General features: G+C 47.1%; 13 protein-coding genes across 13 annotated transcripts; 7 read left to right on the forward strand and 6 right to left on the reverse strand.

Moving 5' to 3' along the window:
- Window positions 1-1,161: 1,161 nt before the first annotated feature.
- BDV27DRAFT_153523 (HpcH/HpaI aldolase family protein) lies at window positions 1,162-1,986 on the forward strand (the record flags this gene model as incomplete). Its single annotated transcript, XM_032071803.1, has 1 exon — window positions 1,162-1,986. One exon carries the CDS (start codon window positions 1,162-1,164, stop codon window positions 1,984-1,986), a length of 825 nt encoding a protein of 274 aa, XP_031931970.1.
- A 478-nt stretch (window positions 1,987-2,464) lies between these two features.
- On the forward strand, window positions 2,465-3,644 carry BDV27DRAFT_153524 (zinc-dependent alcohol dehydrogenase; the record flags this gene model as incomplete). Its single annotated transcript, XM_032071804.1, has 3 exons — window positions 2,465-2,607; window positions 2,677-3,410; window positions 3,460-3,644. The coding sequence occupies 3 exons, from the start codon at window positions 2,465-2,467 to the stop codon at window positions 3,642-3,644; spliced, it is 1,062 nt and encodes a 353-aa protein (XP_031931971.1).
- Window positions 3,645-4,054: 410 nt separating this feature from the next.
- Window positions 4,055-5,913, reverse strand: BDV27DRAFT_141592 (DUF3712 domain-containing protein; the record flags this gene model as incomplete). Its single annotated transcript, XM_032069849.1, has 5 exons — window positions 4,055-4,209; window positions 4,695-5,007; window positions 5,056-5,180; window positions 5,231-5,655; window positions 5,705-5,913. The coding sequence occupies 5 exons, from the start codon at window positions 5,911-5,913 to the stop codon at window positions 4,055-4,057; spliced, it is 1,227 nt and encodes a 408-aa protein (XP_031931972.1).
- A 559-nt stretch (window positions 5,914-6,472) lies between these two features.
- Window positions 6,473-7,342, forward strand: BDV27DRAFT_141593 (oxygenase MpaB family protein; the record flags this gene model as incomplete). The annotated part of the gene is made up of 1 exon (XM_032069850.1): window positions 6,473-7,342. One exon carries the CDS (start codon window positions 6,473-6,475, stop codon window positions 7,340-7,342), a length of 870 nt encoding a protein of 289 aa, XP_031931973.1.
- Window positions 7,343-7,783: 441 nt separating this feature from the next.
- Window positions 7,784-10,437, forward strand: BDV27DRAFT_166816 (Zn(II)2Cys6 transcription factor; the record flags this gene model as incomplete). The annotated part of the gene is made up of 7 exons (XM_032074285.1): window positions 7,784-7,935; window positions 7,982-8,411; window positions 8,463-8,543; window positions 8,597-9,204; window positions 9,256-9,444; window positions 9,492-9,962; window positions 9,993-10,437. 7 exons carry the CDS (start codon window positions 7,784-7,786, stop codon window positions 10,435-10,437), a joined length of 2,376 nt encoding a protein of 791 aa, XP_031931974.1.
- Window positions 10,438-11,280: 843 nt separating this feature from the next.
- Window positions 11,281-13,001, forward strand: BDV27DRAFT_153529 (uncharacterized protein; the record flags this gene model as incomplete). Its single annotated transcript, XM_032071805.1, has 2 exons — window positions 11,281-12,867; window positions 12,918-13,001. The coding sequence occupies 2 exons, from the start codon at window positions 11,281-11,283 to the stop codon at window positions 12,999-13,001; spliced, it is 1,671 nt and encodes a 556-aa protein (XP_031931975.1).
- Window positions 13,002-14,623: 1,622 nt separating this feature from the next.
- On the reverse strand, window positions 14,624-15,424 carry BDV27DRAFT_153530 (uncharacterized protein; the record flags this gene model as incomplete). The annotated part of the gene is made up of 1 exon (XM_032071806.1): window positions 14,624-15,424. The coding sequence occupies one exon, from the start codon at window positions 15,422-15,424 to the stop codon at window positions 14,624-14,626; it is 801 nt and encodes a 266-aa protein (XP_031931976.1).
- A 76-nt stretch (window positions 15,425-15,500) lies between these two features.
- BDV27DRAFT_153531 (uncharacterized protein) lies at window positions 15,501-16,152 on the forward strand (the record flags this gene model as incomplete). The annotated part of the gene is made up of 2 exons (XM_032071807.1): window positions 15,501-15,859; window positions 15,939-16,152. The coding sequence occupies 2 exons, from the start codon at window positions 15,501-15,503 to the stop codon at window positions 16,150-16,152; spliced, it is 573 nt and encodes a 190-aa protein (XP_031931977.1).
- A 429-nt stretch (window positions 16,153-16,581) lies between these two features.
- On the reverse strand, window positions 16,582-19,208 carry BDV27DRAFT_166819 (uncharacterized protein). The gene is made up of 5 exons (XM_032074286.1): window positions 18,572-19,208; window positions 17,264-18,518; window positions 16,915-17,198; window positions 16,772-16,852; window positions 16,582-16,699 (listed from the first exon to the last, which is right to left on the reverse strand). Exons 1-5 carry the CDS (start codon window positions 19,118-19,120, stop codon window positions 16,613-16,615), a joined length of 2,256 nt encoding a protein of 751 aa, XP_031931978.1. The 5' UTR covers window positions 19,121-19,208; the 3' UTR covers window positions 16,582-16,612.
- Window positions 19,209-19,741: 533 nt separating this feature from the next.
- On the forward strand, window positions 19,742-20,564 carry BDV27DRAFT_121564 (O-methyltransferase). Its single transcript, XM_032065396.1, has one exon. It carries the CDS (start codon window positions 19,809-19,811, stop codon window positions 20,514-20,516), a length of 708 nt encoding a protein of 235 aa, XP_031931979.1. The 5' UTR covers window positions 19,742-19,808; the 3' UTR covers window positions 20,517-20,564.
- Window positions 20,565-20,855: 291 nt separating this feature from the next.
- BDV27DRAFT_153534 (potassium channel family protein) lies at window positions 20,856-22,806 on the reverse strand (the record flags this gene model as incomplete). The annotated part of the gene is made up of 3 exons (XM_032071808.1): window positions 20,856-22,458; window positions 22,518-22,627; window positions 22,681-22,806. The coding sequence occupies 3 exons, from the start codon at window positions 22,804-22,806 to the stop codon at window positions 20,856-20,858; spliced, it is 1,839 nt and encodes a 612-aa protein (XP_031931980.1).
- A 1,235-nt stretch (window positions 22,807-24,041) lies between these two features.
- BDV27DRAFT_166821 (SMP-30/gluconolactonase/LRE family protein) lies at window positions 24,042-25,317 on the reverse strand (the record flags this gene model as incomplete). Its single annotated transcript, XM_032074288.1, has 2 exons — window positions 24,042-24,998; window positions 25,060-25,317. The coding sequence occupies 2 exons, from the start codon at window positions 25,315-25,317 to the stop codon at window positions 24,042-24,044; spliced, it is 1,215 nt and encodes a 404-aa protein (XP_031931981.1).
- A 628-nt stretch (window positions 25,318-25,945) lies between these two features.
- Window positions 25,946-26,157, reverse strand: BDV27DRAFT_121566 (uncharacterized protein). The gene has a single exon (XM_032065397.1). The coding sequence runs from the start codon at window positions 26,138-26,140 to the stop codon at window positions 25,973-25,975; it is 168 nt and encodes a 55-aa protein (XP_031931982.1). The 5' UTR covers window positions 26,141-26,157; the 3' UTR covers window positions 25,946-25,972.
- Window positions 26,158-26,476: the final 319 nt, after the last annotated feature.

Here is a 26,476-nt window from a genome sequence, read left to right on the forward strand (position 1 = left end):
CATTTTTAAGGTTCATGTGAGATTAGCCTTCAGAGGTGCATTAGGTATTCCTGGAGAGTAAATAAAAACCAGATCTTGCATTTATGGTTAATTAGCACGAAGTTCACGTACATAAACGTATCTCTCCGTGTGTGTTTGGCATTTATATCAAATTCAACTTTACCTTATCAAGCCATCACAGGCTTTGAAGTCCAACTAACCACAGATCCTGTTTGAGAGCAGCACTGTCCATACGGACACTGGAGTTTTGATACTTCCTCCAGCCCCACATCCAATGATGGATGTTTGTTGATGCTGCCTAAATAGGCATAGCTCCATCGTTCCTAAGAGATTTCTCCTCCCGCAAACATGCGGATAGATTCAAGCATTACCAAGACCTCAAGAGGAATTCAAGCATTCTTTCCCTCAAGGATAGATATTATAAGCCTCAGAAGAGGCAGTGGTTGGACAGCAAAACTCGTTTACGAAGCTTGCGCGTAGAGAAGTTGCGCTTGACAATCAGATTTCAGGGCGTCATAACACGGCTCTGTAGGTAGAGTAAGGACAAACTACAACAATAATGATGACCCATCATATCCGTATAGTAGTACAAGATAAACTAAGCTAAAAGGGAAAGCCTATCCCAGAGCAGAGGAACTTGGTAGACATGCCCAAGCGCGTTAAAAGAGAGCACAGAAATCCGGCAGGTGTAACCTGTTATTATGTAATATGTTAAGGATGAAATGGATCCAGTAGCAATTTAGGTCCATAACTAGCCTATTGACAACCGTGGGGGATATGAAGCGTGGGAATAGAATCCCCATGGGGAACCCGAACTCCCCGAGCGGCTTTGGATGACCGATGCCGCGATGTGGGAGACTCGGGATCCACGGGACGGCTACTACTGTGATAATATTGATCCACTAAAAACCCGACGATGCCGAACATCTACACATCTACACGTTTTCCGGAAATAGAAGACTCCATTTGCTATTGTAATTAGGTCGGTGTAATATACCGACAATGTATACTGATAAAGCAAGCAAAATGAGAGCACCGTCCGTTATCTTCCCCGGCAGAGTTATGCCAGTACCAAAAGCCGTGCCGATCGTCCTCGTCCCTATTTAGTCGCCTCCTCTCCGTCGCTTTTCTTCTTTGACCAGACACATCAATATCAGCACAATGCAAGCGGCCAACCGACTCCAAAAATCCCTCACAAAGGGCGAGCCCTCCTTCGGAGGCTGGCAAATGCTCCCCGGAACCAACCTGACCAGAACCATATGCCGGTCTGCAAGAAACCTCGAATGGCTTCTCGTTGACCTCGAACACGGCAACATCTCCGATGACTCGATGCATGAGATTGTGGCCGCTACTGCAGCGTGTGGAGTGTCGCCTATCGTCCGTGTTGCAGAAGGCCAGCCATGGATGATAAAACGAGCATTGGACTCCGGCGCCCACGGTATTCTTGTTCCAGTAATAGATACAGCAGAGGATGCGAGGAATGTGGTGCGATATTCGAAGTTTCCCCCACTTGGGAACCGAGGCTTTGAAAGTCTCCTGGCGGTGGAGAAGTTCGTGGAGCAACATCCTCACGGTAGTGAGGTGAAAGAGTTAACGGGTATGGAATACTTGCAGCAAGCCAACAGCTCGCTCGTTATCGCGGTACAGATCGAAACAAAGGCTGGCCTGGAAAATGTCCGAGAGATTGCTGCCGTACCTGGTGTTGATGTCCTGTTTATTGGGCCTTTTGACCTGAGCGTCAACATTGGTCATCCCATCACCAACCCTGAGAAAATGGACCCTGAGCTTATGGAGGCTATTCAATCAATTCATGATGCTGCCCAGGCCGCCGGAAAGGCTACTGGAATTTACTGCGACACCGGTGAGCAAGCGAGAGAATACGCGAATAAGGGATTCCAGATGATGAGCGCGATGACGGATATGGTGGGGATGAGGAAGGTGTTCAGGCAAGCGTTCAATGCTGCCAAAGGAGATTTATGGGATTAGGTAATTAATTAATTTATGACTTCAGTGATGCTTGTGAAGTAGTACCCCTATCTCTGTTGTAATAGACGCAAGGTACAAGTTCAACGTACTATTTAATATGAGTTCGAAGGATATGAAACGAACGACAATATATATTTCTGCGTGATACCGTGGTCGATTGAGGTCGACAAAACTTTTAACGGCAGCTTGAGCCAGCAACCTGGCGGTGCATCGCCATTGAATATAGACCCTGAAAAAAACATATGAAATGGTGAACTTGTCAGTCAATTAACCGAAAATAAATCACCAAGATAATTACATACAGACGCTAATCATGTATGTTGCAGATCACGTGATGCGAATGCCGATTGAATTGCCGTCTGGGTATCTTCGGCTGTAGCCCTACGATGACCTCAAGAACAAAAACCAATAGAAGTAGTCAACTCATCGTAGACCACAACAAATACCATCCGACGATAATAGTAGAGTATTAAGCACCATGGACCCCATCCCTAACTGCCAGCGCGCAGTGGTCGTGCAGAGCCCAGGAAATAATTATGAAATGATCATTCGCGATGACATCCCCGTCAGAACACCCGGAGCAGACGAGATCCTAGTCAAGTTGTCATGTACAGGACTCTGGTGAGCTTCGCGCCTGCCCTTTACCCCCTCATAAAATCAAAAGCATGGACATGCTAAACCATAAGCCAGTCACTCTGAAATCCGTGCCGTCCTAGCCTGGGGAGCATACAACCCTATCATCGGCCACGAAGGTGTCGGAACTGTAATCCAAACCGGTCACAATGTTTCCCCCTCACTCCTGCACCAGCGTGTCGGAGTGAAATGGCTGTACAGCGCCTGTACGGCTTGCTCCGCCTGTCAACGAGGGTTTAGTCATTACTGCGCCCAGCAGAAGAATACGAGTCGACACGTGCCCGGTACACTACAGCAGTACGTCATCGCGGACGTGCGATTCATCACACGGATCCCGGAGACAGTCACAGATGAAGTCGCTGCGCCTTTGCTGTGTGCTGGTCTTACTATGGCGGGTGCAGTGGGTAGGTTGGACGACTACCGTCTCAGCTCCGGTGATTGGGTGGTGATTTCGGGGTCGGGGGGCGGATTGGGTCATCTGGGAGTTCAAATTGCCGCTCGGATGAAGGGATTCCGAGTTATTGCGGTTGATAGTGGGGAGGTGAAGAGGAAGGTTAGCTTGGAGTCTGGAGCCGAGGTGTTCATTGATTACCGGACGGAAGATGTTGCAGCCAGGGTCCGGGTGGTGACAGGGGGAGAAGGTGCACATGCGACGATTGTGGTGCCCGGGACAAGAGAGGCATTTGCGATGGCGCCGCAGGTTGTGAGGAATATGGGATTGATTGTTGGGGTGGGATTGCCGCCCAATGACATAGAGTGGCCTGTATCTGCGACGCTATCCGCGGCTAGAGGTGAGTTGTGATTATCCCATCCCTTGAGCATTATGCCTGACGTGGATAGGTCTTTGTATTGTTGGCTCGTCGGTGGGCACGGAAGACCAGATGAGTGAGCTTCTGCAGCAGGCAGCGAGGGGAGAGATTACACCTGCTATCGAAGTGTTCGAATTTGAGGAGACACCGCGTCTTGTGGATGGGTTGAAACATGATTCTATTTCCGGTAGAGCAGTGGTAAGGATACCGCAATGATAGTTGTGCATGTCGCCACCTGCAAATGCTAGGACACGACCAATGCGTGAAGAGATTGATGAATTTGTCAACTTGTACCCACCGAGGCAAGGGAGAGTATGGAGCTTGCTACTCGTTGATCGAGCTACATGGATAGGAAATGAGTGATGAGACTCCTACACGAAAGAAATTAAAGTAAGTTTACACGTGGAAACCTGTGAGAGGTGACTTGGCGAGTGCGCTAGAGATAACAAGGATGCACTCAAAGCGACGATTCAAATTGTGAGTGGAAAGAGAAGATGAAGACATGAGATGAGTACAGAACTCGGTTACATTCAGAACCTTTGCGCCGTAGCCAAGCCATGTGATTTATTCAAATATTTACAGACAGCCCAACACAAGTTACACACATTTTGGCAAGTCATGATAGCTCATTTGACCGAAGTCTTAAAGAATAGCCATTTTCGGGTCTTTGGCTGGGTTACCAGCTCCCCTATCAGTAGCGTTTTGTATCTCACCAACAACGCCTCTCGGTGATATTTGCGGAACTTCTTTGTCCCGTCTTTCCCTGCAACGCCATGCAGAACTAGTGTTGTCAGACTTTGGAAACCGACGTATAAAAATAGTGGACGTACTTCTGGCTCCGCCTGGATGCTCTTTCTGAAAGTCGGTCAAGTCATATACCTCATTACCAATGATGGTCCATAAATTATCGGGAGTATTGTGTTTTGAAACGTCTTCTGGAGTAAATCGTTCCATTGCGTGGGCGGATTCGAATGTTTGGGCCATTGTTGCTGATTGATTGACGATAATGACTATACCTACAGTGCTTCCATGTCCTGTATATATGAGTGGGCGGGGTTGTCTTCAAGTAGCGTAGTAGCAGACCTCGGTTCGCTTGCATGGACCACGGACCGCAGATCGTCAAGGTATTTCGCTTAAGTATAATAAAAAAAATGCATAACTAATCTCCAAGGATATCTGACAATTTTGCAATGTTACCGAGCAAGTCCCCCCCACTATCCAGGGTCCCATTTAAACCATCCAACAAACTCGAATTCCTCAACCCACTCAGTGTATCACCCAGAATTGTCATAATCGGCACTCGCGCCGTAATTGTGAGGTTATTCAAAACCTCTTCAAAGTACGGAATATGCTGCCCGTTATAAACGGTGGAGTTGCCCGATGCCGATATTTCTATTTTGCCATCCATCAATGCCGACGCTTGAGCTCCCACAATGTCCAGAAGATTCTCCAATACGGTTCGGATATTGAGTGTTGCTCGTAAAGGCATTGTGTTGTTACCCGGTGACAAAACGACGTTGTCGAGATAGCCTTGCCCGACTACGACTCCTGCTGTTAGGAGGTTGAGAGTGACGTTGCCCTATCGAATCAACATACTGCAGGAAATTTACTCAATGAACTAACTCACCAGGGCAAATGTGACAACAGAATGGTTGGGGAGTGTTGCGGTTCCTCTCAGGTTAGTCCCATCTGCTTCCGCTGGTAGGACAAGACGGGCTGCATCGATGGAAAAGCCACTGAGTTTGTCGAGCCCTATATTCGTTGTGAGAAACATTCGAACCATGGTGCCACAGAAGGCTAACCAGCGAGTTCCACATCTTTATCCAGAGTCACGCCCGCCTTGAGAGCCCCCAAATGTCCTAGTGTCGAACCCTTTGCAGACAAGATAAACTGTTTTGAATATACGGCCTTCGTCAATGCCGCGACAAATTGCTCCCGGTCGAGAACAGCGGTATTGTTGCTGCTGATGCTCATTTTGGTAGTGCCCTTCAGATTATACCCTTGCAGCGGTACATCAATGAATGGAGTGATCGGCTTCACGTCGCGGTTGAACAGAGACAGGGTGAATGGATCGATCCGCACAGAGAGACCGGCAGGGATTTTCAACGAAGTATCAATTGAAAAGGTGACGCTGTCCGGTGTCGGATCGAGAATACGCGCTGCATAGACAGGAAGACTAGTGTCGTCGACGACTCTCTGCGCAATCGCAGGGATAATGTAGATGAAACTGTAGATTATCAGGAGGTGTCTTATAAATTATGTTTCGTGAAGCCTACAAGATGGGAAGGAAGATAGCCAAAAATACGATGCCAGCGACAACGTAGCAAAACCAGAAACGGCGGAAATGGCGCTTAACTCTCAGTTTGGTTGCTTTCTTGCCCTGACCAGGTACATCTGAACCGGCGATTTCAACATGTTCAATTTGCGCGTCAAGCGCGGTGAGCTTTGTTGCTCGAGTATCCTTTTCCAGATATTTTTCCGCCATTGTGCTTGTTGTTTACACCTAGCAAGTCTATTATCATGCTATTTTATATCACATCGTAAGCCCTCTGAGGGAATTTCTGGGGAATGCGGGGAAAAGCTTGGTTCTTCATTTTCAACTTGATTTACGACCAATGATTAAGGTTACATATAGCATTCCAATACTTTTGTATATAACAGAACAAAACAGAGCGATTCTTGACAAACACGAGAGGTTGCAACACCCCGCATATACCTAACTTACGCTTGGACATTCGCGATATTTGCTCGTCTTGGTTTAGCGAATAACTACCCTAGAGGATCGGCACCAAGCTACCCCGCTATCACATCCCTTCAATGCTTCCGCGGATGAGTTCATATCGAAATAGAGTGGCACTGTCGACGGTCCGTCCGGTCCGCGGTATTATATCATGCACGAGAATCTGAATACCAGGGATGCATGTGTCCTTACATTGTATAGGAAACGTGAACTTTGGAAATGGTATATAAAGATATGGGAAGATTTAATTTCTGAACTAACCTAACCAAATCAATAATCCCATATTACTCCATTCTCTTTCAAAATGGATGAAAAAAAAGACATCACCACGCAAAATGAAAAATCAAATGGCGCCGACGAAAAGCTCCTCAAAGAGCTGGAGAACCCTCAAAAAATCAAGAAAATAGTTCGCGAAGGCATTTTGCTCGCCGGTGGCGGAGCAGCCATTCTTCTTCAAGTTGCCATGCCCGGCGTTGGCAAAGGCGTTGATGAACACAGCAACTTCTCCTATCGTCCGCTGGACCGACTCCGCACGACTATGACATACGTCTACTGCATGGCGTTCGGTACTCCAGAAGAGAAGAGGATCATCATTGAGATGGTTCATAAAGCACATTCAGTCGTCAGAGGCCCCGACTACTCTGCTGATGATCCACACTTGCAGGTGTGGGTTGCGGCAACTCTCTACGCCGTTGGCATTGATCTGTATGAGCAGATATTCGGTCGTATGGATGAGGCCACCGCCGAAGCAATCTATCGTGAATATGCCATTCTTGCAGTTTCCCTCCGGGTTGAGCCGGGGATGTGGCCGCCGACTCGTGAGGCATTCTGGACCTACTGGGATGAACAGATCGAAAAATTACAGCATCAGATAACCCCACAGGCCAAGAACGTCGCGAAGGATCTACTGTTTAATAAAGAGGTTCCTTTCTTGATCCGCATTTCCATGCCACTGGTGCGGCTCATGACCGCGGACCTACTTCCAGATCGCATCCGGGAGGAATATGGGCTCAAGACCAGTAGGAGCCGGAGGGGAATGCAGAAGGTGATCAGGGGATTTACTAAGGTCGTGTACCCTGCTACACCTAGTTTTATTCGAACCTACCCTATGCGGTATTATATGAAGGATATGCGGAAGAGAATGAAGAAGGCCCAACAACAACAACATGGGTAACTGTATTGGGTCTGAATGTTGATTGTGGATTATTTGTTTTTTTATGCTTCACATGGTGGGTGGGGCCGAGATCCGAATATGCCGCGGGATTATCTGTGGGGTATCGGCACCTTCAATAGATATTTTAATTAAGAAATAGATTCGCTACAACTCTAAACTATAGGTTCCAGCACAAAAAGAGGGGTAACGCTAATGAACTAGAGCTGGTACGCAAGCTGCCACGCTGATCACTGAGTCATGTTCATTTCAATTGGCGGATTGTTCTCGGAAATATTAACCCTCACTCTACCGGCGTGATCGACAACGTCTAGCTCCATCTGGGGGATATTTGAAATACCGAACGGCGGGGAAGTCTCCTCCCCCCAGATCCATAGCTCAGTTTCTCTTCACTTTCACATTCACGATCTCCGTCCATCGAGGAGATTGTCTCTACATCGACCGATGTGGCAACGAACCAAACGGGCCCCCCGGGCCTGTCATTGGTGTCGCCATCGGAAGGTCCGATGCGATGCATCCATTCATGGGTGCCCTTGCACGAGATGTCGTCAAGATGGTCGACGTGATTGCACACTCGGATCCAGGGCTAGCAGACAGTATGTGCTAACAGTTGCTTCGTGACTTATCTAATTCTTTTCATAGTTCTGCAAAGCCAGGAAATACAGAACAAGATACTCCTCAAAGGAACGCACCTAGCAACGATACAGCAAAGCAAATCACTCACACAGAGGAACAGATCGATGGATTCTATGGCGGTCGAACCGGGGCTAGCATAGAAACGCCTGTCGATCTCACAACTCCTGGCAACGTGTCATTCTTCTTTTGTCCTTTTCTCACGCTCAATGGTCTGGCCATCCTGCCTCAGGAAGATGTGACCTACTTGTCTTCAAAAGGGTCTTTGAGTGTTCCGGATTGGTCAACAATCAATGAATTCGCGCGGCAGTATTTTCTCCAGATTCAACCTTGTCTTCCCGTCCTGGATGAAGCAGAGTTTTGGCGTATCTCTGTCGACTCTGCTTCACATACAATCTCATTATTCGTTTTGCAAGCTCTACTCTTTTCTAGCTGCCCTGTACGTACATGTAGTACCCTTTGTGCCATATCATCCCACTAACACTATCAGTATGTCTCCTTGGAAACGCTCCAGAAATGCGGATTCAATGATAGGCGAAAGGCCAGAACAACGTTCTACAATCGTGCGAAGGTAGCTAACCCTCTTATGTCTTGCGCCTATTGGGGCGTCGCTAACATCATCAGACACTATTTGACCTCCAAGCAGAAAATGACGCATTCGCTAAAGCCCAAGGTTCCGTTCTTCTTGCCCACCATACTTCGGCTCACGATCCTCAAGCTAGCAGTATATGGTTGATGCGTGCGATCCAGAATGCTATGATTGTAGGGTGCGGACCAGGTCCAGGTGACAGAGAGATCAACTTGTCCATGATGCGACGGTTGTGGTGGTCTATGGTGCTGCGCGATCGGGTTCTATCGATCGGCCTCCGTCGTCGTCCTCAAATTACGTCTGTGGAATTTAACATGGGGGCAAACTGGCTCAAAGAGGAGGACTTTGCGGATGAAATAGTAAATTCTCGAGTATACGATCCGCAAGTCAAGATACAACTCTTCCAAGTACTGCAGGAACAATGCAAACTAGCAGTTCTTCTCACCGATATGGTTGCGTTGGTCTTCTCGTCGCAGGGAGTATCCTCCCCATCACTGTCCTTGGCCGAATTTCAGGCTGTTCTCGCTGCCATCCGGCGAATCAAGCGGTATCTGACGAAATGGGAGGCCGTTTCAATCGTGCCCCCACCTACCAGCCATGAGACCGTCTGTTTCTTTACTCATCTGACGTGGATGTACTACTAGTAGGTTAACGTCTACCCTTCCTTGACTTCACACATTTCTGATTGCTCTAGTGCCGCCCGCGTCGATCTGGCCCAGTACGAGGCGCTCATTATCGAGAAGCATCTGAACTTTACCGGAACTAATTATAGGGCCCAACTGCTGGAAACTGGCGCGGATCTCCGCAATGCGATGAATGGTTTGACAAGTGCTATAGAGTTTTTCTGTAGCCAAGGCCGTGCAGAACGAATACCTCTCAGCGTGTACGTTTCCTTCCGGTGTCGATTGGTGATAATCACTGACATCTCAGTCTGGCCTATACCGCCGTTCCCCTCGTTCTCACTGCCATCGATGTCAAGCTGTCTCCCTCCCCGGCAGAGATGGTGATCCGAAAGCGTCGTCTAGAGCGTCTAGGAGAAATCGTTCGACATTCAAGGATGCTTTATGATGTGGCCGACTATGTGGCTGTCGGGACCAATCATATTCTCCAGTTAGCATATATTACCACACAAGAGGCTTTTCTACAATGCAGAACCAACGCCATCGGCTCCCCGCAGATGCAGATAGAATCATCCTCTGCCGGCATGTCGCTCGATGCGTCCATGCTTAATGCGAACAGAGTGACGAACTGGTATGATGCCTTCCTCAGCAGCCCTCGGGCGTATTTGAGAATATCTGTATCGCTCGACTATAGCCTTGCAACTGGCCGTCTGCCATATGATAATGCTCTACCCCTTCTTGTTCGTCAAACGCCATGGGCTAAGAAACAACAAAAGCTGCCGTGGACCGTGGGGCTAGACACAGATAATAGTGCGGGATATTCAGATGGTCCTTCAGATGGTAGAGTGACTGAGGAAATAGGTTTCGTACCTCATATAAATAATATTCCAGAAGAGCAAACTGTCGATACCTCCGAAGGTGACGATTTCCACAGCCCAGTCGATGATCGCTTTCGGTTTATCGAAGCAATTGGGGATTCAATAAGGGAAGGCACCTATGGCGTGGAAGACAGCTCCGACCCAGAAGAGGGTAGTGCTGGAGAGGCTGCTATCAACCTGAATTTCTTTGAATTTGGGAGTCCGCAGTTAGACGGTATATTAAATATGGAAACCGAGCATTCACTAAATGCGGATGGGTCCCGGTGTCTAGAGATGAAAACATCTCACTCTGGGGAAGATATGAGTGATAGTGTTGGTTTTGGTCAGGGCGGATTTCAGTCGATATACACTTCCTTGCTGCGAGACTCTGTTGCTTGATCATACTGTACATTTAACTTAGTTACCCATTCTTTTCTCGATAATATTTATTCAGTCATATCCAGGTGTCCTGAAACCCACAACACTTAACTATGGCAAAGTAACAATGCTAGGTATGTCAATCGTTGCGATAGATGAGGATTTCCGCCTAATAGTTGCATGCCAATCTATTGCTCTTCTAGGCATGCTAGCAGAAAGAGGGGGTATGTTCCCCGCTTATCTCTATAAAGCAATCTTGATTAATGCAGGTCCGGCATCTAGACTTCGCCACATACCGTGGAGGGCAGTGTGTTCATTGCCGAGCGCCTCCTGGTAGGACTTTGGGCTAGGTACAGGGCTAGAACTGGCTAGCGGTAGTAAAATGCTAAGCATTCTAAGTCGGGACACCGTTTCCTAGGTAGCTCTTATGACAACCTCCTGCTAGATAGAGGTCTGATATTACCTTATTATGCTAGTCTGCAGGACTCCGTGTGTGATTCGCCCTGGCTGGAGGGGAAGATGAAAATCTACGGCACTTGACGAGATACTATATTTATCAATTTTAGCGAGATGCAGATCTGCAGCACAGCTTACGTACTCCCGAGCCAATCGTATATAAGAAGGATAAATGTTTGACCCACTATGTTCCTAGGAAATACCGAGATCCGTAGTCGAAATAAGTTCCGATTCCGGTTTATGCATTCATTAAATCCTTCCCCGCGTACTTCCCCGCATTACAAGGATATACGCGTAGAAACAAACAGTATAGTAACATCTAGATATATACTATAGAAATGATGTTTAGCTACGATGGCAGGGTATAGTTGACTGTGGGAGTCCTTGATGCTCATAGACATGATCATAATGTATCCTATCATTCCATATATCGCTCTTTTCTTCTTTGTCTTTCAGGTATATGGATCCAATTCAGCAGCAGACGGCTCCAACCCAGTTCCTAGGGCTAGTCCCGATCTAGGTAGCATATTGGAAGATATTTTCGATAGTCTCATCCCAGAAGGTACAACAAATAGCACATCGGAAAATGTTGGGAATGTCATCGATGGCATCATAGGTTTATTCTCACCAACTATTGTCAAGGATGTCGTTTCATCAGTTACTCACATGGCGGACCTTTTCGACAACCAAACATCGGTGCAGACAAAATCACTTATTCAAATAGGAACTGACGAACTCACGAATGAGACAATCAATGAGGTGACCAGCTTATTGGATAATGCAAACGTCCTTCTAACCGCGGACAACGTGGAATCAATCAACAACCTACTTGAGGAAGCATCCCCTCTTCTTACAGAAAATTTCCTCAATGAGATAAACAACCTCCTCAACAATACCAGCACCCTCCTGACGTCTTCCTTTGTCAATGAAACGAAATCACTCATCACCGAGGTCGATCCGCTGCTGTCCGATTTATCCTCCAACTCTTCTGCTATATATATCCCTGAGTTACTCACCTCTGTCAACCAGTACATCACACCGCATGCCGCCGACCTTGGTAGCTTACTCACCAATGTCAATGACCTCCTTACCGCAGACTTGGCCAAAGAAATCGCGAGTCTTGTACAAGAGGCTAACGGGTTCATCTCATCTCACGTCGATGCCATTCAGCCTCTCCTTAACACCGCCATCGACCTACTTACCACCGACGTTGTCAACAATATTAGATCAATAGTAAACTCCACCGCGCCAGTCCTTACGACGGAGCTTGTTGACAAGCTTAAAACCACATTAGACAGTGCTGGTGATCTTCTTACAGCCGGTTTGACCAACGAAATCAACAATATCCTTGACAACATTACACCCTTCTTTACAGCAAGCACCGTTCAGAAGATCAACGACCTTCTCAGCAATGGCGACAATCTCTTGACAGCTCAGATGGTGAACAATACGGAGGCACTCATCTCCGCCGGTAGCCAATTCCTCTCTGACCAGACGGTGCTTAACAAAGCCGAAGCATTGATTCCCATCGCCCTCGAATTCCTTAGTAACGAAACGATTAACGAAATCTCAGCATTGATCCAGAATGGAGACGGTCTCCTGACCTCAGACTCGGCTATACGAACAGGCGACTTGGTTGATAATATCTCCAACTTCCTTACCCAACAGACCCTCGATGAGGTTGAGAGTCTATTGGACGTTGCACGGACTCTTCTCACAGCTGAGCTTTCCAATATAACAGGTACTTTGATCGGCACGATAGCGCCAGTAATAACACCCGAAATGCTTCAACAAGTAGCGACTCTCCTTAGCAATGCAGGTCAACTCCTTACCACCGATGGCACGGATCCCATACTGCAGTTGATCCATAGTGTCGCCCCAGTGATTGACCCCACAGTCCTTGGGCAAGTTAAGAACCTTGCGGAACATGGACACACTCTCCTATACCCTAATCGTACCCACACGATGACAGTTTTAATTGATGGTGTTAGTGAGGTATGTTTATTTAATTATAGACTGCTGCGAACACTGCTAACATCAACCAGCTCTTCCCCAAAGTAATCCAGTTGTTCGATGACTTGAAGCCTTTGAATTTGACGGGTATATTATCAGAGCTGACTTCGGGTTGACGGGCATAGGAATGGTTCCAATCCCCTGGCCCCATGACATGGTGTACATAATGAAGAACAACGAAAGGTTTAACGATGATGCATCTTCCCATCTTTAGAAAATATGAAAACACTCTATAGCCAATATTGCATCCGGGACCCGTAATAACTAGGGGGCTGTCCTACCCTAGATATAGCTCTCGCCTTCCTCTCGCTCCTTTTCTATTCCTTGTTTCTTGTTTGCATTCCTCATTTGATAAGTTAATATGCCGACAGCTCTTGCCCGAAACTCCTTCGCAATCTCCCATTGACTTCCATTATATTATCCAACCTTTGCTATTCCATCTCGATATTACTCTATTGCTTCCTGCAATGCCGGTATTATTGTCGGCAATACACCACAGCAGCTAAACGAGAGAATATAGGCTCAGAAGCAGCTCCTCGTCATCCCAGAAAGTGGCGCCATCCCAAGGAACAAACAAAAGGGAAGCCACTGCCCCCAGCCTTGTAGAAGATATGAGGCCAGTTTCAGCACAACAAAGGGGCTAGCAAATTTCAAATCCTTCTACCAGACATCCATTCATCGCAGCCCTAAGGAAAACATAGCCCTGAATCTATCAAGCAATTAATGAAAGACCTATTAACCTGTTAGAGCGTAGCTATTGAGAAACTAGCCATACCTTGCGTGAGAGGCCGAATTTTAGTCCAAAGCTATAACTTGTCTCTTTCACGCCTTCCCCCAACTTAGTCTATTTGTCAAGTTCTTGTGTGCCCATATCAGTATCTAGGGCCCTGTCATCTAGACAATTAGCAATGTAACGGGTCACTTGCAGGCTCGATAATATACCATATATATCTGTATCAGCTTTCTTCATACATTCAGAAATCCCTAATTCATACGTGCTCTCCTTACATATCCCTTCGCTCTAACAGGTACTTACCTATTAGGTAATGAATAATTATATATTTTGGTATGTGGGACCTGCACTAGGACTCTTCTCTATAGTATCAGCGATCAAATTCCACCACCTTAGAGAATATACTATATAAACTGACCCTCTGTATACTTACCAAAGTAATTATGTATATAAGCGGCATGGTGAGAAAATTGTAGAGCACCCGAACGTTCTTGGGTGATTTTGATATAAGGGCTGTGGGTTTTACAACCTCCGCAGAAATATGACTAAGCTCGGCTACTGCCACGAGAGATTTATTTAGGATATGAGTGACAACATGTTAAGAAGTGAAGAGACAGCTTTGGCTCTGCCAGATTAAAATATCTTAGTTATCACGCTATTTCAGAAACCTATTCCTTATAATAAAACACCCTTGTGAGGCATCTAATCTAGGGGTCGGGTGATACAAAGCCTTTTACCGAAAGACCATCATTACCCGCGAGAAACTCCTGCAGATCCTAGAATCTACTAAGTAGCACATTGGACAGCTTAGGTGCAGCGTACCTTATATCTGAGCATCCCGTGTCTTGGCTTCACAGTTCCTTGATTGCTGGATTTCTCGCCTGGCTGTGGCGGCTAGGCCGACCGTCCCGTAGCCCTAAATGATGTACTTTACTTACGGACGATAGCTACCTTTTCTTGGTGTAAAACAATAGTAAACTTGTAGTGTACATGACAGTATAATACTCAAAAGAGTAATACAGTGAGAAGAATCCAAAAAGTACCCATTTGCAACGAGAACATCCCCAAAGAGCCAGATCTCTTCGCGCCGCTTTCACATACATCTGTAACATTGGCCAAACTTCCAGCTTTACATCCCTTCTCCGTTTCTATCGCAGCAGTGATATCATCAACAACTGTCTGATTCAACTGCAGTGCACACGGATTGGGTCTGAGCGCGGTTTCATTCAATATCGGACACGTATCAGAATGTGTCCATAACGTCCTCGTCCAGTCCATAATTTCAAAAGTAACCGGTTCACCAAAGCGATCCTCCCGGCGGTCAAGGAGGTCAACGGCCCTTCCACCGGCAGCACTTCGAAAGATGACCTCTTTGCGTGGCTGGGATAAAAGCCATCTCTCGCCTGAGGACTGCGGACCAGTACAATTCTGCGCGAATCCGAAACGACAGGAATATCGCCATTGGCCCGAGGTAAAATTACGCAGACTGATGGGGAAATGATAGTAGATGAATGGGTCGGATGGTGCTTGATCCCGCGTATGGTATTCGCCGCCTGCATAGTACTGGAGCTCACGCGGTGGGAAGTAACCCTGCTGAAGGCGTGTGTCTTGGTCCACCTCCTCTAGCTTCCAGTATATCATAACTCCCTGAGGCCAGGCGGCTTTGGCGTTTTGAAGACCCAGTATGGGAGAGAAGTAGTCGATGGGCGAATACGTATCATTGCGCGGGAAAACAAGGTGGCACACATGGCAGAACCAAACTGAAAATGCCAGTCGATACCTCTTTAGTGGTACGGAAGACGCCATTAGGGACTTATCCAAGATTATATGAGACGGTCAATTAATCCAAAGAAGCTCTGAGGGTGCTACGCCGCCAACGGAAATGTCTGCCACGGAAATCCAAGCATTGATTGAACGTGCCTTCTATGGTTATCTTATCCAACGTATTTGGCAGGGTTCGGGCACCAGAGCGTTTGTCATTGACACCAATCATGCATGCGATGGGAGTAATCCCATCTCTGACTACCTAGATGACACCGATGCAGAGGCCACCGCGGTGTGCTTCGAAGATAAACTGTACTACGTGGCGTATCCAGATGGCAATCCGGGAGATACATGTCAATTGCCTGGCTCTACCCCTGTTTGTGTACCGCTGAAATTCAAAGTCCCTCCGGTGCTGGAGGAGTTGACTGGGGAAATCCGGGAATATGGTGGCGTGAAGCCCGTTGACAAAGTAGCAAGGTATGTTGATTTTTCCTTTTCAATCCCCATGTTCTTCCCACCTTTCTTCCAACGAAGCAATCTAATTCGTGCCAAGTAGCACCGTCTGCTCTTACCAGACAAACGGCAACAACAACGGTTGGAAGCTGAAAAGTATGGGTGGCGTTGCTAGCGTTGACGACCTGAATGTGGATGCACTTATTACATATCAGATCGGGGCCCCAGGGTTCAGTACGCTTCCACTATGCAGTGCAGAAGAGGCACATCTGAACTGGGGTATTGGAAAGGAGACAGACAACTATCCATGTAATTAGGGTGCTCTCGCTATATTAAATCAATTTTAGAATGGGATACATTAACTGTACTTGACTGGCATGTCCCAGGTGGCCTTCTTGAATATAACCATCAAAGGGATCCATAAAACGGCTTCAAGGTCCGTTATATACAGATAGAAAGGACACGATATATGCATTAAAAACATTAATTTGCATCCGGATATTCAAAGGCCTAAAGCATCACAATCTTGAAAAGAGAAGATGGTTTCTAAGACTTGTGCAAGGTTTGATATAAGAGATCATATGTATGGATGCCTTCGATTTGACGGATTGACGAAGAGGCGAACGCCCAGTATTGAAGGAGTCGACAGCAAAGATCGTCTGCTTCCTTTCGCTTACACGTTAACACCTGCCTTCATATCGTATGAATTCGGATAGTTACGAACAGACCGGTACTGTCACCAAATGAAGCAGGACGGCATACAGTGAGTTCAATGGCCTACGCAACCTCCCAGAGATTATCAAATGTCCAAGCGGCAGGGTCACCGAAGAAATACTGCTCCATTGAGGGAACAGTTGGATCGAACTAGAACATATCAGTATGCATATCACTAATTATGCGGAACGAGGGGAGCGTAGAGGGAGCATCCTGACGAACCTGAGAAAATCCGGCATCATCCAAGGACATCTCTGCTGGGTCTAACACGTCGAACTGGCGTTCAGCTTCCGAGGGGTTTCCCTGTATGAGACTCTTTAGCATGCACCGTTCCGAAGTCTAACATCAGGGCAGCATTCGGCTACCTGTCTGAATTGTGAGGAGTAGATTCTCTCCTTCGCACGAGAGAACTGTTCTTGGGACGCAAGCACTCGGTAGTACTGTCTCACCACTTGGTTGATCGCTTCCTGCTTAAGCGTGCTGGACTTTGCCGGTTGTGTCTGTGATCGAAGAAAGGATATTGCAGCAGATATGTACCAATGATACGTGAACCCGGTTCCAAGATAGACGATACTGTCCTCCAGCATAGTGAGAGCGTTTTGGATATATTGCAGTAATGCGTCGCGATCCACTGGAATACATAGATCGGCTGCATTTTCAATTAGCAAAGACAATCATATTTAGAATGACAATAAATTAATCAAAATAGCTTACCTTGAAGGTCTGAGGATAAATATGCGAAGTGAGAAAGGTTTAACGCTCCTCGGAAGTAGTCATGTCTTAAGAGCAATAGCATTAGGTTTCCAGACTGTACCAGCCGCCAATGCTGATCGATCATGCTGGCAGCAGCGTTGAAACAAACCATCCTTGACACTGCATATCGCGAATTTGTTTCTGTCTTCCTGGCGAAGGGGGCGTGGAGCAAGACCAAGAATTGCCGGAGTTGCAAATACAGAACTGCTCTTGCCATCTGAGAAAGCTTTCTTTCACTGGCCTCCTCGCTGTTGTTGGTTGGGGCGGGGAGATTCCGAAGTTCACTCATGATCATATCTTCGTATCTGAGAATATCCTCATAAGGCAAATCTGACGTGAGGTCATTCATCCGAGAATTCAATGACACACGCAAGTCTAGGCTATTCCTACATAGACGCAAGAACAAAGTCGAAGTACTGTGCCCGGATGATCCCTGTATCTGCGTAGAATCAGATTCGGGTCTTAGGTCATCATCATCGATATCAACTGGAGGTGCACAGTCCATTCGAATTGCAGCCAAGGCCGAGGGCATTCCGCGCTCAACCGAAGCCTGCAACTCCAACTCCGTCATTGTTGCCCAAAGTCGTCGGCGAATCTCCTGGTCAAAAAAGGTTATCTTCCCTCCCAGACGACTTGGATCGCGATGAAACCCAGCCGCCATTCCCTCTCTCACCAAGTCGCCTGCCACCGACCACATGCGCTTCTTCTTGTAGCGGCACATTTGTTTTGCAAGCACGAGTAGACAGCGAATCTGCCATATGACTAAGTAGATGTTTTTCTTACTTTGTTTTCCAAGCCATGCCTCCGCGGTTTCAATCCACAATGAACCCCGTTCTCGACCAATACTACTGCTGCCTACGTAGGTTCGGTCAGTTGTCGCTGTACAGCTGACGGTAGCCATGATCAGTAGAACGAGGACAATAAACCCTGGCTTTGCAGCAGTCCGGTCCTTCTGTAACTGGTCATATTCCTCCATGAAAGTCGGTCTGTGTACAATTCTGTACATCGTTTCTAATGTATCAAAATATAGCCGAACGGATGCGTCCATCTCTGCCTGGTCAGGGAGCAAAAGCAACAAGTCTGCAGTTTTGACTGGCAGGTTACTGGGCTTCTCGTATTTCCATTTCGTATCCAATGCCTTCAGCTCTTTTTGGACTCCAGGTAAAGAAGCATGGTGCTTGATCGTCTCCTTCATATAAGAACGGAGCTCGGGGAACTGGATTCTCAATGAGCATTGTACTCGCATTACATTGTAATAACAACGCTTACATGACCGATCAAGCTAGTCGGGTTTGTACTCCCATAATACTGTGTCCTATAATTCTCGCCTCGGAAGACCACAGCCTCGGTTGGCTTTGGCTCAGGAGGATATGTCAATTCAGTCACGTCGGCTTTAATGGCCGGTCGCTCTTTACCAGTCGTAGCTCCATCGACATCACCACCTATCAGCTGCCAAGTACCTGCATGTTCCGTCAGGTCCGAGACAATAGGTCGATTGTTTACATTGCCTCTATAGCCCTCTAGTGAGGAGGAGGCAGTGTTCCCAAGGACAGGGGTAGCAGCAGTTAGCACGGATCTGTTTTGCCCCGACACGTCTGATGTTCGCTGATTCTGATGCGATGGAGCAGGGGGGTCCTCGTATGAGCAGGAATCAGAGTTGCCGGTTTTTCGACATCGACTGCAGGACGGATATTCACGGTCGCAAGCAAGTTTTCGTCGTCGGCAGAGTGAGCAAGACAAGGGTTTCCGCTTTCTCCGGGCGATCGGTCGACTTGGCGCTGTCGGCTCGGACATCCCGTGAGCGCTATTGGGTAGCATTGTACTCCTTGAGCAGAAGAACAGGCGTCTTGTTATCAGATCGGATTAGAATCTTATCAGATGGTGAAGTGAAGAGCGGAGGTCCGAGGGGGTTGCGGAGATATAAGTCGTGACGTTGGTGAGGTTCGGAGAAAGGAGGTGGCCTTCGGCGATAACCACTCGGCGATAAGGAAAATCAAGATTATCATGATCACAATCAGATAATGAGAATGCGTGACCATCCCTGCCAGGGAGATTTAGATATACCTGTGTTGAATTGACATAACGATGCAATAGAGGTATGGAGTGGTACTTACAATAATAACAATTTTCATAGTCGATGTTAAGCTCTTTGTGTCGCTCAAATGGCTTTTCATTCCAAGTTCAGTCACAATTTCTTGCTCGAGTAGTTATCGTCATGGGTCATTAGGAAGCCCTAGGGCTAGATTGTAACCAAGCTTCAATCAAAACGCAAGGTCAATATTGAGATCCGATTCAGTAGTAGCAAGTTGCCAAGTCTGACTCTTGTTGATCATCTCGGAGATAGTGTTCATGTGCCTATGTAAGATCCGAGGAGCGAGCGGTTATATAAAGCTTGTCATCTCATGGTTTAGCTACCCAACTCATACTCTTCACACTCCCCACCCATTCAACAACTCGGTTCTGCTATATCACAATCCAACATAGTGTATCTTATTGAATCACCAAAATGTCCACAAACACCACCCTCCAAAACGCAAAGGAAGTCGACTCCTACGCCGTATCTCATCTAGTTCCAACCGATCAAGCCCTTACCGACACTATCTCCCACTGCGCCAAAAATGGTATACCACCGATTGCCGTTTCCCCAGCTCAGGGAAAATTCCTTTCGCTTTTGACTAAGATGTCAGGCGCCCACAACGTGCTGGAAATCGGCACTTTAGGCGGCTACTCCAGCATCTGGTTCGCCCGGGCCCTGAATGCCAATGGCAATAAGGGGAAGGTGACTAGCGTCGAGATCCTCGAAGATAGACGAGAGCTTGCTATGCAAAATCTGCGCAATGCTGGGGTAAAAGTTCCGGAAGAGGCCGAGGTGTTGCTAGGACCCGGTTTGGAGGTATTGCCTCGGTTGCAGGACGAAATCCAGCAGGGGAAGCGACAGAAGTTCGATTTTGTGTTTATTGATGCGGACTGGGATAATCAGTGGCATTACTTCGATTATGGTGTCAAATTATCCAACGGCCCTGGAGCTGTCATATTGATTGACAATGCCGTTCAAGTCATGCTGGAAGATGGAATCGTGGGACCAGAGAAACGTAAGGAAGGAGCAATATCCGTGGTAGAAAAGGTTGGACAGGATAGGCGAGTAGAAGCAGCGCTTATACAGACGTTGGGTACAAAGAGCCACGATGGATTTTTGATGGCTCTAGTGGTGTGATATTTGCTTTCTGGTTTGTTGACCATGAGTTTTCGAGGTGTTATTATATGCCCAAGTCGCTGTCGTATGAATTGAGGATATTTTAATTTTGAAATTGATTAAGAATAATTCAAACAGCCTCTTTCGAACGATGGGACTCGTTACGTACCTAGAGTATACTAGGGGTGCAATTATACCTACCACGTTCGTAGAAGCACCTCGGGTGCCTATTTGCTACAAGTGAGTTTCGTCTTAGCATCTCTCTACTGTTACTTTGCCTTTAGTTCTGAAGAAGCTGGCCTATCCTATCCACAGCGTACAACGTAATTCACTTGAATCAAGTTCAAATATATATCTCCGCTAAGGTGCACTCGGTCCTGCTCCCTTACTTAACTCCGAACAAAGCTTCTCTGTCAACCACTTGAGCATCAACAAGGTTTCATTATTCTTTTCGATCGCTGTTCTTTCCTCGCTGCTAAGGCCCTCATATGAATATGATATACTTTGGTTCATAACATCAGGAAAAGTGTATTCAGCTGAACTAGTCGCCTCGCCATCTCGGGAATGGAGCAGAGAGAGGATCCACGGCCAATCGCGACGAGGGTCCTGCTCACTGGATCCCTCCAGAAGCGCCAATACTAGCTTTTTGATTTCTTCGGCTAGCAGAAGCCTATGTTGTCCCGCTTTAATCATGGACTGGGACAAGTCAAGCTCGTTATTTGCAAAAGTGCTCGTTGTCCCTACTGTACTCAAGTCCTGTGATGGCTTCTTCAGGTTTGACGACCACTGGGCATGCTTTTCAAGATCTCTACAATTGCTTGAAGATGCCAGATCTGAATCGTCCTTCTTCTTATTCCGAGTCTTGCGTCTTGATTTGCCTAGTCTCAAGATATAACCAGCAAAGTGAACAAGCGTCCGGACACCTATTTCACCCATGACAGTGACAAGATTGGTCAGAACTGGAATAGCGAGTAACGACCAGAAGACGAAGAAAACTTTTCCAAAGTTGCTGGTAGGATAGAAGTCTCCATACCCAATGGTTGTTAATGAGGTGTATGTAAAGTAAAGAGCTGTGAAGTATGTCCAGTTCTGGTTGCGTTCCGATCGACGAAATACTGCGGCGCTGAGAAGCCATAGGACAAACCATGCCGTCACGAAGAATAGAAGGGCTTGCCATTGGACTCTTCGATTGAAGTCGGATCGGATGCGTTGGAGTTCCACGACGTCACTTGTTTGAGGAAATGTCGCAGTGGATGGTATGCTGGATAATGTTATGTTGTCGTTGTGTTCATCATGTGTGAGTCTGGGTGATTTCTTTTGTTCCAGAAGCCTATTGCGTGCTTCTTGGAGCTCCAATCTCAGTCTCATATTTCTGATGGTCTTCTTAAATGATGTTATCGAGCTGACAACGAGACCCAGTGCGATAATCCCGGCAGTGGCGTATGGAAATAGTAGGCTTCTTCCGAGATGCGTCTTAGGAACAATGTTCCCGATTCCAATAGTGAGAACAGTATAGTCGGTGAAGTATAGGGCATCCATAAAAGACCACCCTTCAACAGTGCTGTACACACCTGCACCGCCAGTAACAACGATTATAAATGTGATGGTTCGCAGGATAATGCTTGTATATTCGACTGTCCGCCTGTCATGGCGACTTAAAGAAGCTGAGCGCGCAGTGGCAGTATAAGCTGCCAGTAAAATTGCAATAAAAATATACAAACTTGCAGTTAGGATGCCGTAGAAGTAACTCTGGGTATACTTTAATGACTGTCGTGGCTGCACTATTGGATGCCGTCGAGTAGTAACACCTATCAGACTGAACAATAATGCTCCTGCAGTTAGCCAACCCGATAATACCACAATGAATCCTTTGTGTGGGTTTCGTTTGGCCATCATTGTCAGTATTAGCACGATGTATGATATAGAAGCCAGAGCTAAGGATACCGCTTTGAGTGCGACCATCCTGCAGGATTTCTCATTGTTAAAGCCTAGAGCAAAAGGAAAGGGCGGAACGATACTCACCAAGTTGGTTGAGACAGTATGCTTATGCTCCCATCAGCATTTTCCTTTTCCTGCCATCCTTGGGAGACAGTGCAGATATTGAACATGATTGCGATAGCACATAGCGTACCCTGAAGACCTGTTAGATGGCTGCAAGTGAGACGGTGGTGAGGACGGCAATTACGGCCATGACAGGAAATGGTGCTGCGCTGCGCCACCAGCGGCTAGGCAGGCCATTAGAGGGATCAGAGCGCTCCAAGGCATTGCGAGATTCTCCCTTGGGTTTCCTTGGTCTTTTGCGCTTCGACATGAATGAGTGCCAGTCTATCATGATAGCCCTAGGACATTCCTACCCTGCCTGCCACTTTGTGATTCACACGGCTTGGTGATGTAGGCTGTGTTACGTCGCTGGCTACATTAGGCTATAATATCCGATATATATATCGGTAGCTATGGGAATTGGGATATATAGCGGTCATTTGGCTGAAGTCTGTTGAATCTCGATCCATGGTTGTGGCTGAGTAAGGAGGTCTGGCCATTCCGAAGACAGTCGACCATTGGCCATAGTAACACGGGGTTGCGGAGTAACAGAAGACCGAAATTATGAATGACATGTTTCTTCTGAATTAAGCTAGATCTCAATTGATAATGGAGATGTTCCTGATGGCTCTGCCAGACCGGGAAGATACAGAGCAAGTGTATTATATCGGAATTGAAGCCCTCATAAGGAACAAGAGACGCTGAGTAGTTTATTAGTTGATATGATAGTATAGGAGCTCATAACGGCATACTTCAAGAGCCAATTGCTGTTTGTTACGTTCCATTGCTCTCGTCGAATGGAACGTCTTCAGCAAATTTCAGGGACAGGCATGAGTCAAGAAAGGTCCGGGGGCGATGGTTAAGCTGCCGTTGGGGGTATGTTGGCAGGTAATTCTTGCCAAAATTGAATATGAGTGTAAAGTTCACACTGAATAGCACAATGTTAGCTGCTTAACTATCACCCAAGTACTAATCTCCCGGTGTTTTGGCTTGAACGAAGCCAAAACAGCTTGGTGGGTGGCGTGTGTAGGGTGAGTGCAATATAATCAAGGTCAGAATAAGCACCGTTTGTCGCGTGGGCCCCCCAATAATGGTCTCCACAATACTCCGTATGCCTTCAGCAATCGCTCTGGATTGTTATATCAGGCTAGAACTATCGGAGCTGCTGCTGCGGGGCTAAGGGATACAATAGACCCGTGCATGTAGAAGTAGGAAGCATTTATGGCGGCTTCAAACCAAGAGCCCACACAGCAGAGTAATTTAAAAGGTTTTCGAGGTAAGATAATTCCATCGTAAGGCGCTGGGCACTACCAGGAGCCACCTGCTGTGGCATTGTATTATATCATTGATTCTCTAATTCCCTCACTCAAGTACTAAAACTCGCAAACAGGGAATTCTGTGAACATGCCTTGAAAAGCATCCCTGTTGGAGAGGATAGTTATCTACACAAAATGTCAAGACACAAGATTCGAGAGAAACGGATACAAGACAAGTAAGAACATGAAATTAGCGGCCAGATGTCATTAATTCAACGCGGTAAATCTTGTTGCGGCTAAATATATAGAGCCAATTTTCCACCCATGCCATGTTCACTGCCACATCACCATCCGCTACTTTAATCCGCCCAAGGAGTGTGCCACGAAAATCATATACGTCGACCGACCCAGTCACCGCTCCATAGACTCGGTTGTCCTTGTCAGTCTTAATGCCATCGGGGAATCCGGCATCAGAGTATGAGAACACATTTCGGTTTGATAGCCCAGAAGAGGTGACATCATGGACATAGATAGTCCGGCCACCTTGGGGATCCGAGCTAGAATTCCCTCGGTTGGTGATAAATAGTTTGGTCTGGTCCTGACTAAATGCGAGGCCATTGGGGTTGAAGAATGCACCCTCTGCTGCGCCAGCAACCATCTTGATGTTTCCTGTGCGCATATCCCAGCGGTAGATACCATTCGCTAACTCGGGGAAGAGGGTGTCGTTGAAGTTGTCCCAACCATAGTATCCATCCGTAAAAAATGCCACGCCCTCATCGGAGATGACAACGTCATTCATTGAGTTGAATCGATGGCCGTAGAAATTATTCTTTACCACCTCAGTCTTCAGCGTCTTAGGATCCATGCGGACGATGGAGCTAGGAGTCGTAAAATTTCCCTCCTGTGCCCAATACACCGATCCATTGAACCGATATGCTCCGTTCGCAATTGTCAATGGGGGGTTCGGATACACCTTGGTTGTGTTGGGGGATGCTGGGTCCGTAATATCCACCTTCCAAACGTAAGGGATAGCGCTCATAGAGTGCCCTTCTTTGGGGGAGAACAGCTCGGCCACAAACAGAGCATTCTCTTCGGGCACATAGACCGATCCGTCATGTATCTGGCGTTGTGCATACAGTGGCGGATTGGGGAAGGTGAAGATCTCCTCGACCTGCTTCTGTTCAAACGGTCCCGAAATACCAAGCAGCTAATGGTGCCATGTTAGCTATATGTTTCTGTTGCAAGATAGCAATCGATCAGAGACGAACGTTGTAGAAGTCCGGGTCATAGACTACAAACGAAGCATTTGCAATCATCTCGAGGTCTTTTTGAACCGCCGACTTATTCTTGCCACTCAGCAGGTCGGTTTCCCACATAGGAACAGTGATGTTGCGATTAAAGTTTTCGTAAGGAAAGACATCATTGAATGACTGCGTGACTTCCACCACGGAAGGTCCCACGATAAGACCAGTACTAAAGACGATTGTAGGAAACAGGGATAAAAAGACGGTGGTAACAAGAGCCATCGCTTCTTTCTCGTCCGAAGATACACAGAAGAGCGCAGAGAGTAAACAGTTGAGACAGACCTGCCTCTTTATACATTCCACGGTAGCAAGCCACTCGGTATTACACCGACAACTCGTATAGTGCAGAACCCCACAGGCGGGGAGAGCCAAGATGGCCAAAGCTTCGAAGAAGGTAGGGACCATAACATGCCAAGTACGACTCTTTTTTGAGCAGCGACGACGAGCTAGTGCCATTCGCAGTCTAGGACCTCTAGCGTCAATGTGCCACACTCTCCCAAAAGCACCATATCATCACACCAGTGGGAACCCGGGAAAGGTCGTATTCTTCTTTTCGTTCGAACATGTCCTATACAGTACCCAGTCATTACGGCGCTGACATTTACTTCACTCCGTAGGGACGAAGGTAGGCGAGGCAACTGGCGGCCTTTCGTATCCACACATAGACACGCTTACAAGACGAACGAGCACTTAGGATGCTTGTCACCTTGGTCCACAATGTTCAGATGTGCATACCAAGGGTCCATACTTCCTGCCACGAGCTATGCAGGCTATTAAGGAATGAGTGAGAATACAACATCTGCAAAGAGCACGCTGGAGCAAATCCACATGCTCTTGGAGAGCATAGGGCCTTGACTTGACAGGGAGAATCTCGCATTCAGTAGTCATCCATCTTTCGAAAGAGAGCGTCAAGCTCACGAAAAAACTGGAAACAAATATGAGCAATGTAGTGGCCGAGCACAGCCACGAAGGACTGGGAACGAAGCGATACCCAGGCTTTGCCCACACTGGCGGTGTCTACATTGCCGATATTACCCCTGTCCATGTAGGAGCAGAGGTACGAATCCCAAAGCCTAAATGGCACTTAGTCTCGTTCTCTGGACCAGAGCACCAAGACCAAACTCAGTGGAATCAAGAAGTCATCGAGCACGGGGGACGTCTTTGTGCATGTTGGTCACGGCAATCATCCTCGCTGTTGCTCGGTAAGATACCGACCAAGATCCACACTCCCCGCAGAACAACGCCTGATGTGGGGCTCGGTCGGACGAAAAGGCCGACTGTCCAATCAATAATATGGATGGAATAAATAATGCCGGAGATAATAATGCAATGCCCAACCAATGATTAATGATAGATAAAATTTAGGAGACGTATTAAACAA

This window comes from Aspergillus caelatus (assembly GCF_009193585.1).
Source record: "Aspergillus caelatus strain CBS 763.97 unplaced genomic scaffold BDV27scaffold_17, whole genome shotgun sequence".
Lineage (NCBI taxonomy): Eukaryota > Fungi > Ascomycota > Eurotiomycetes > Eurotiales > Aspergillaceae > Aspergillus > Aspergillus caelatus.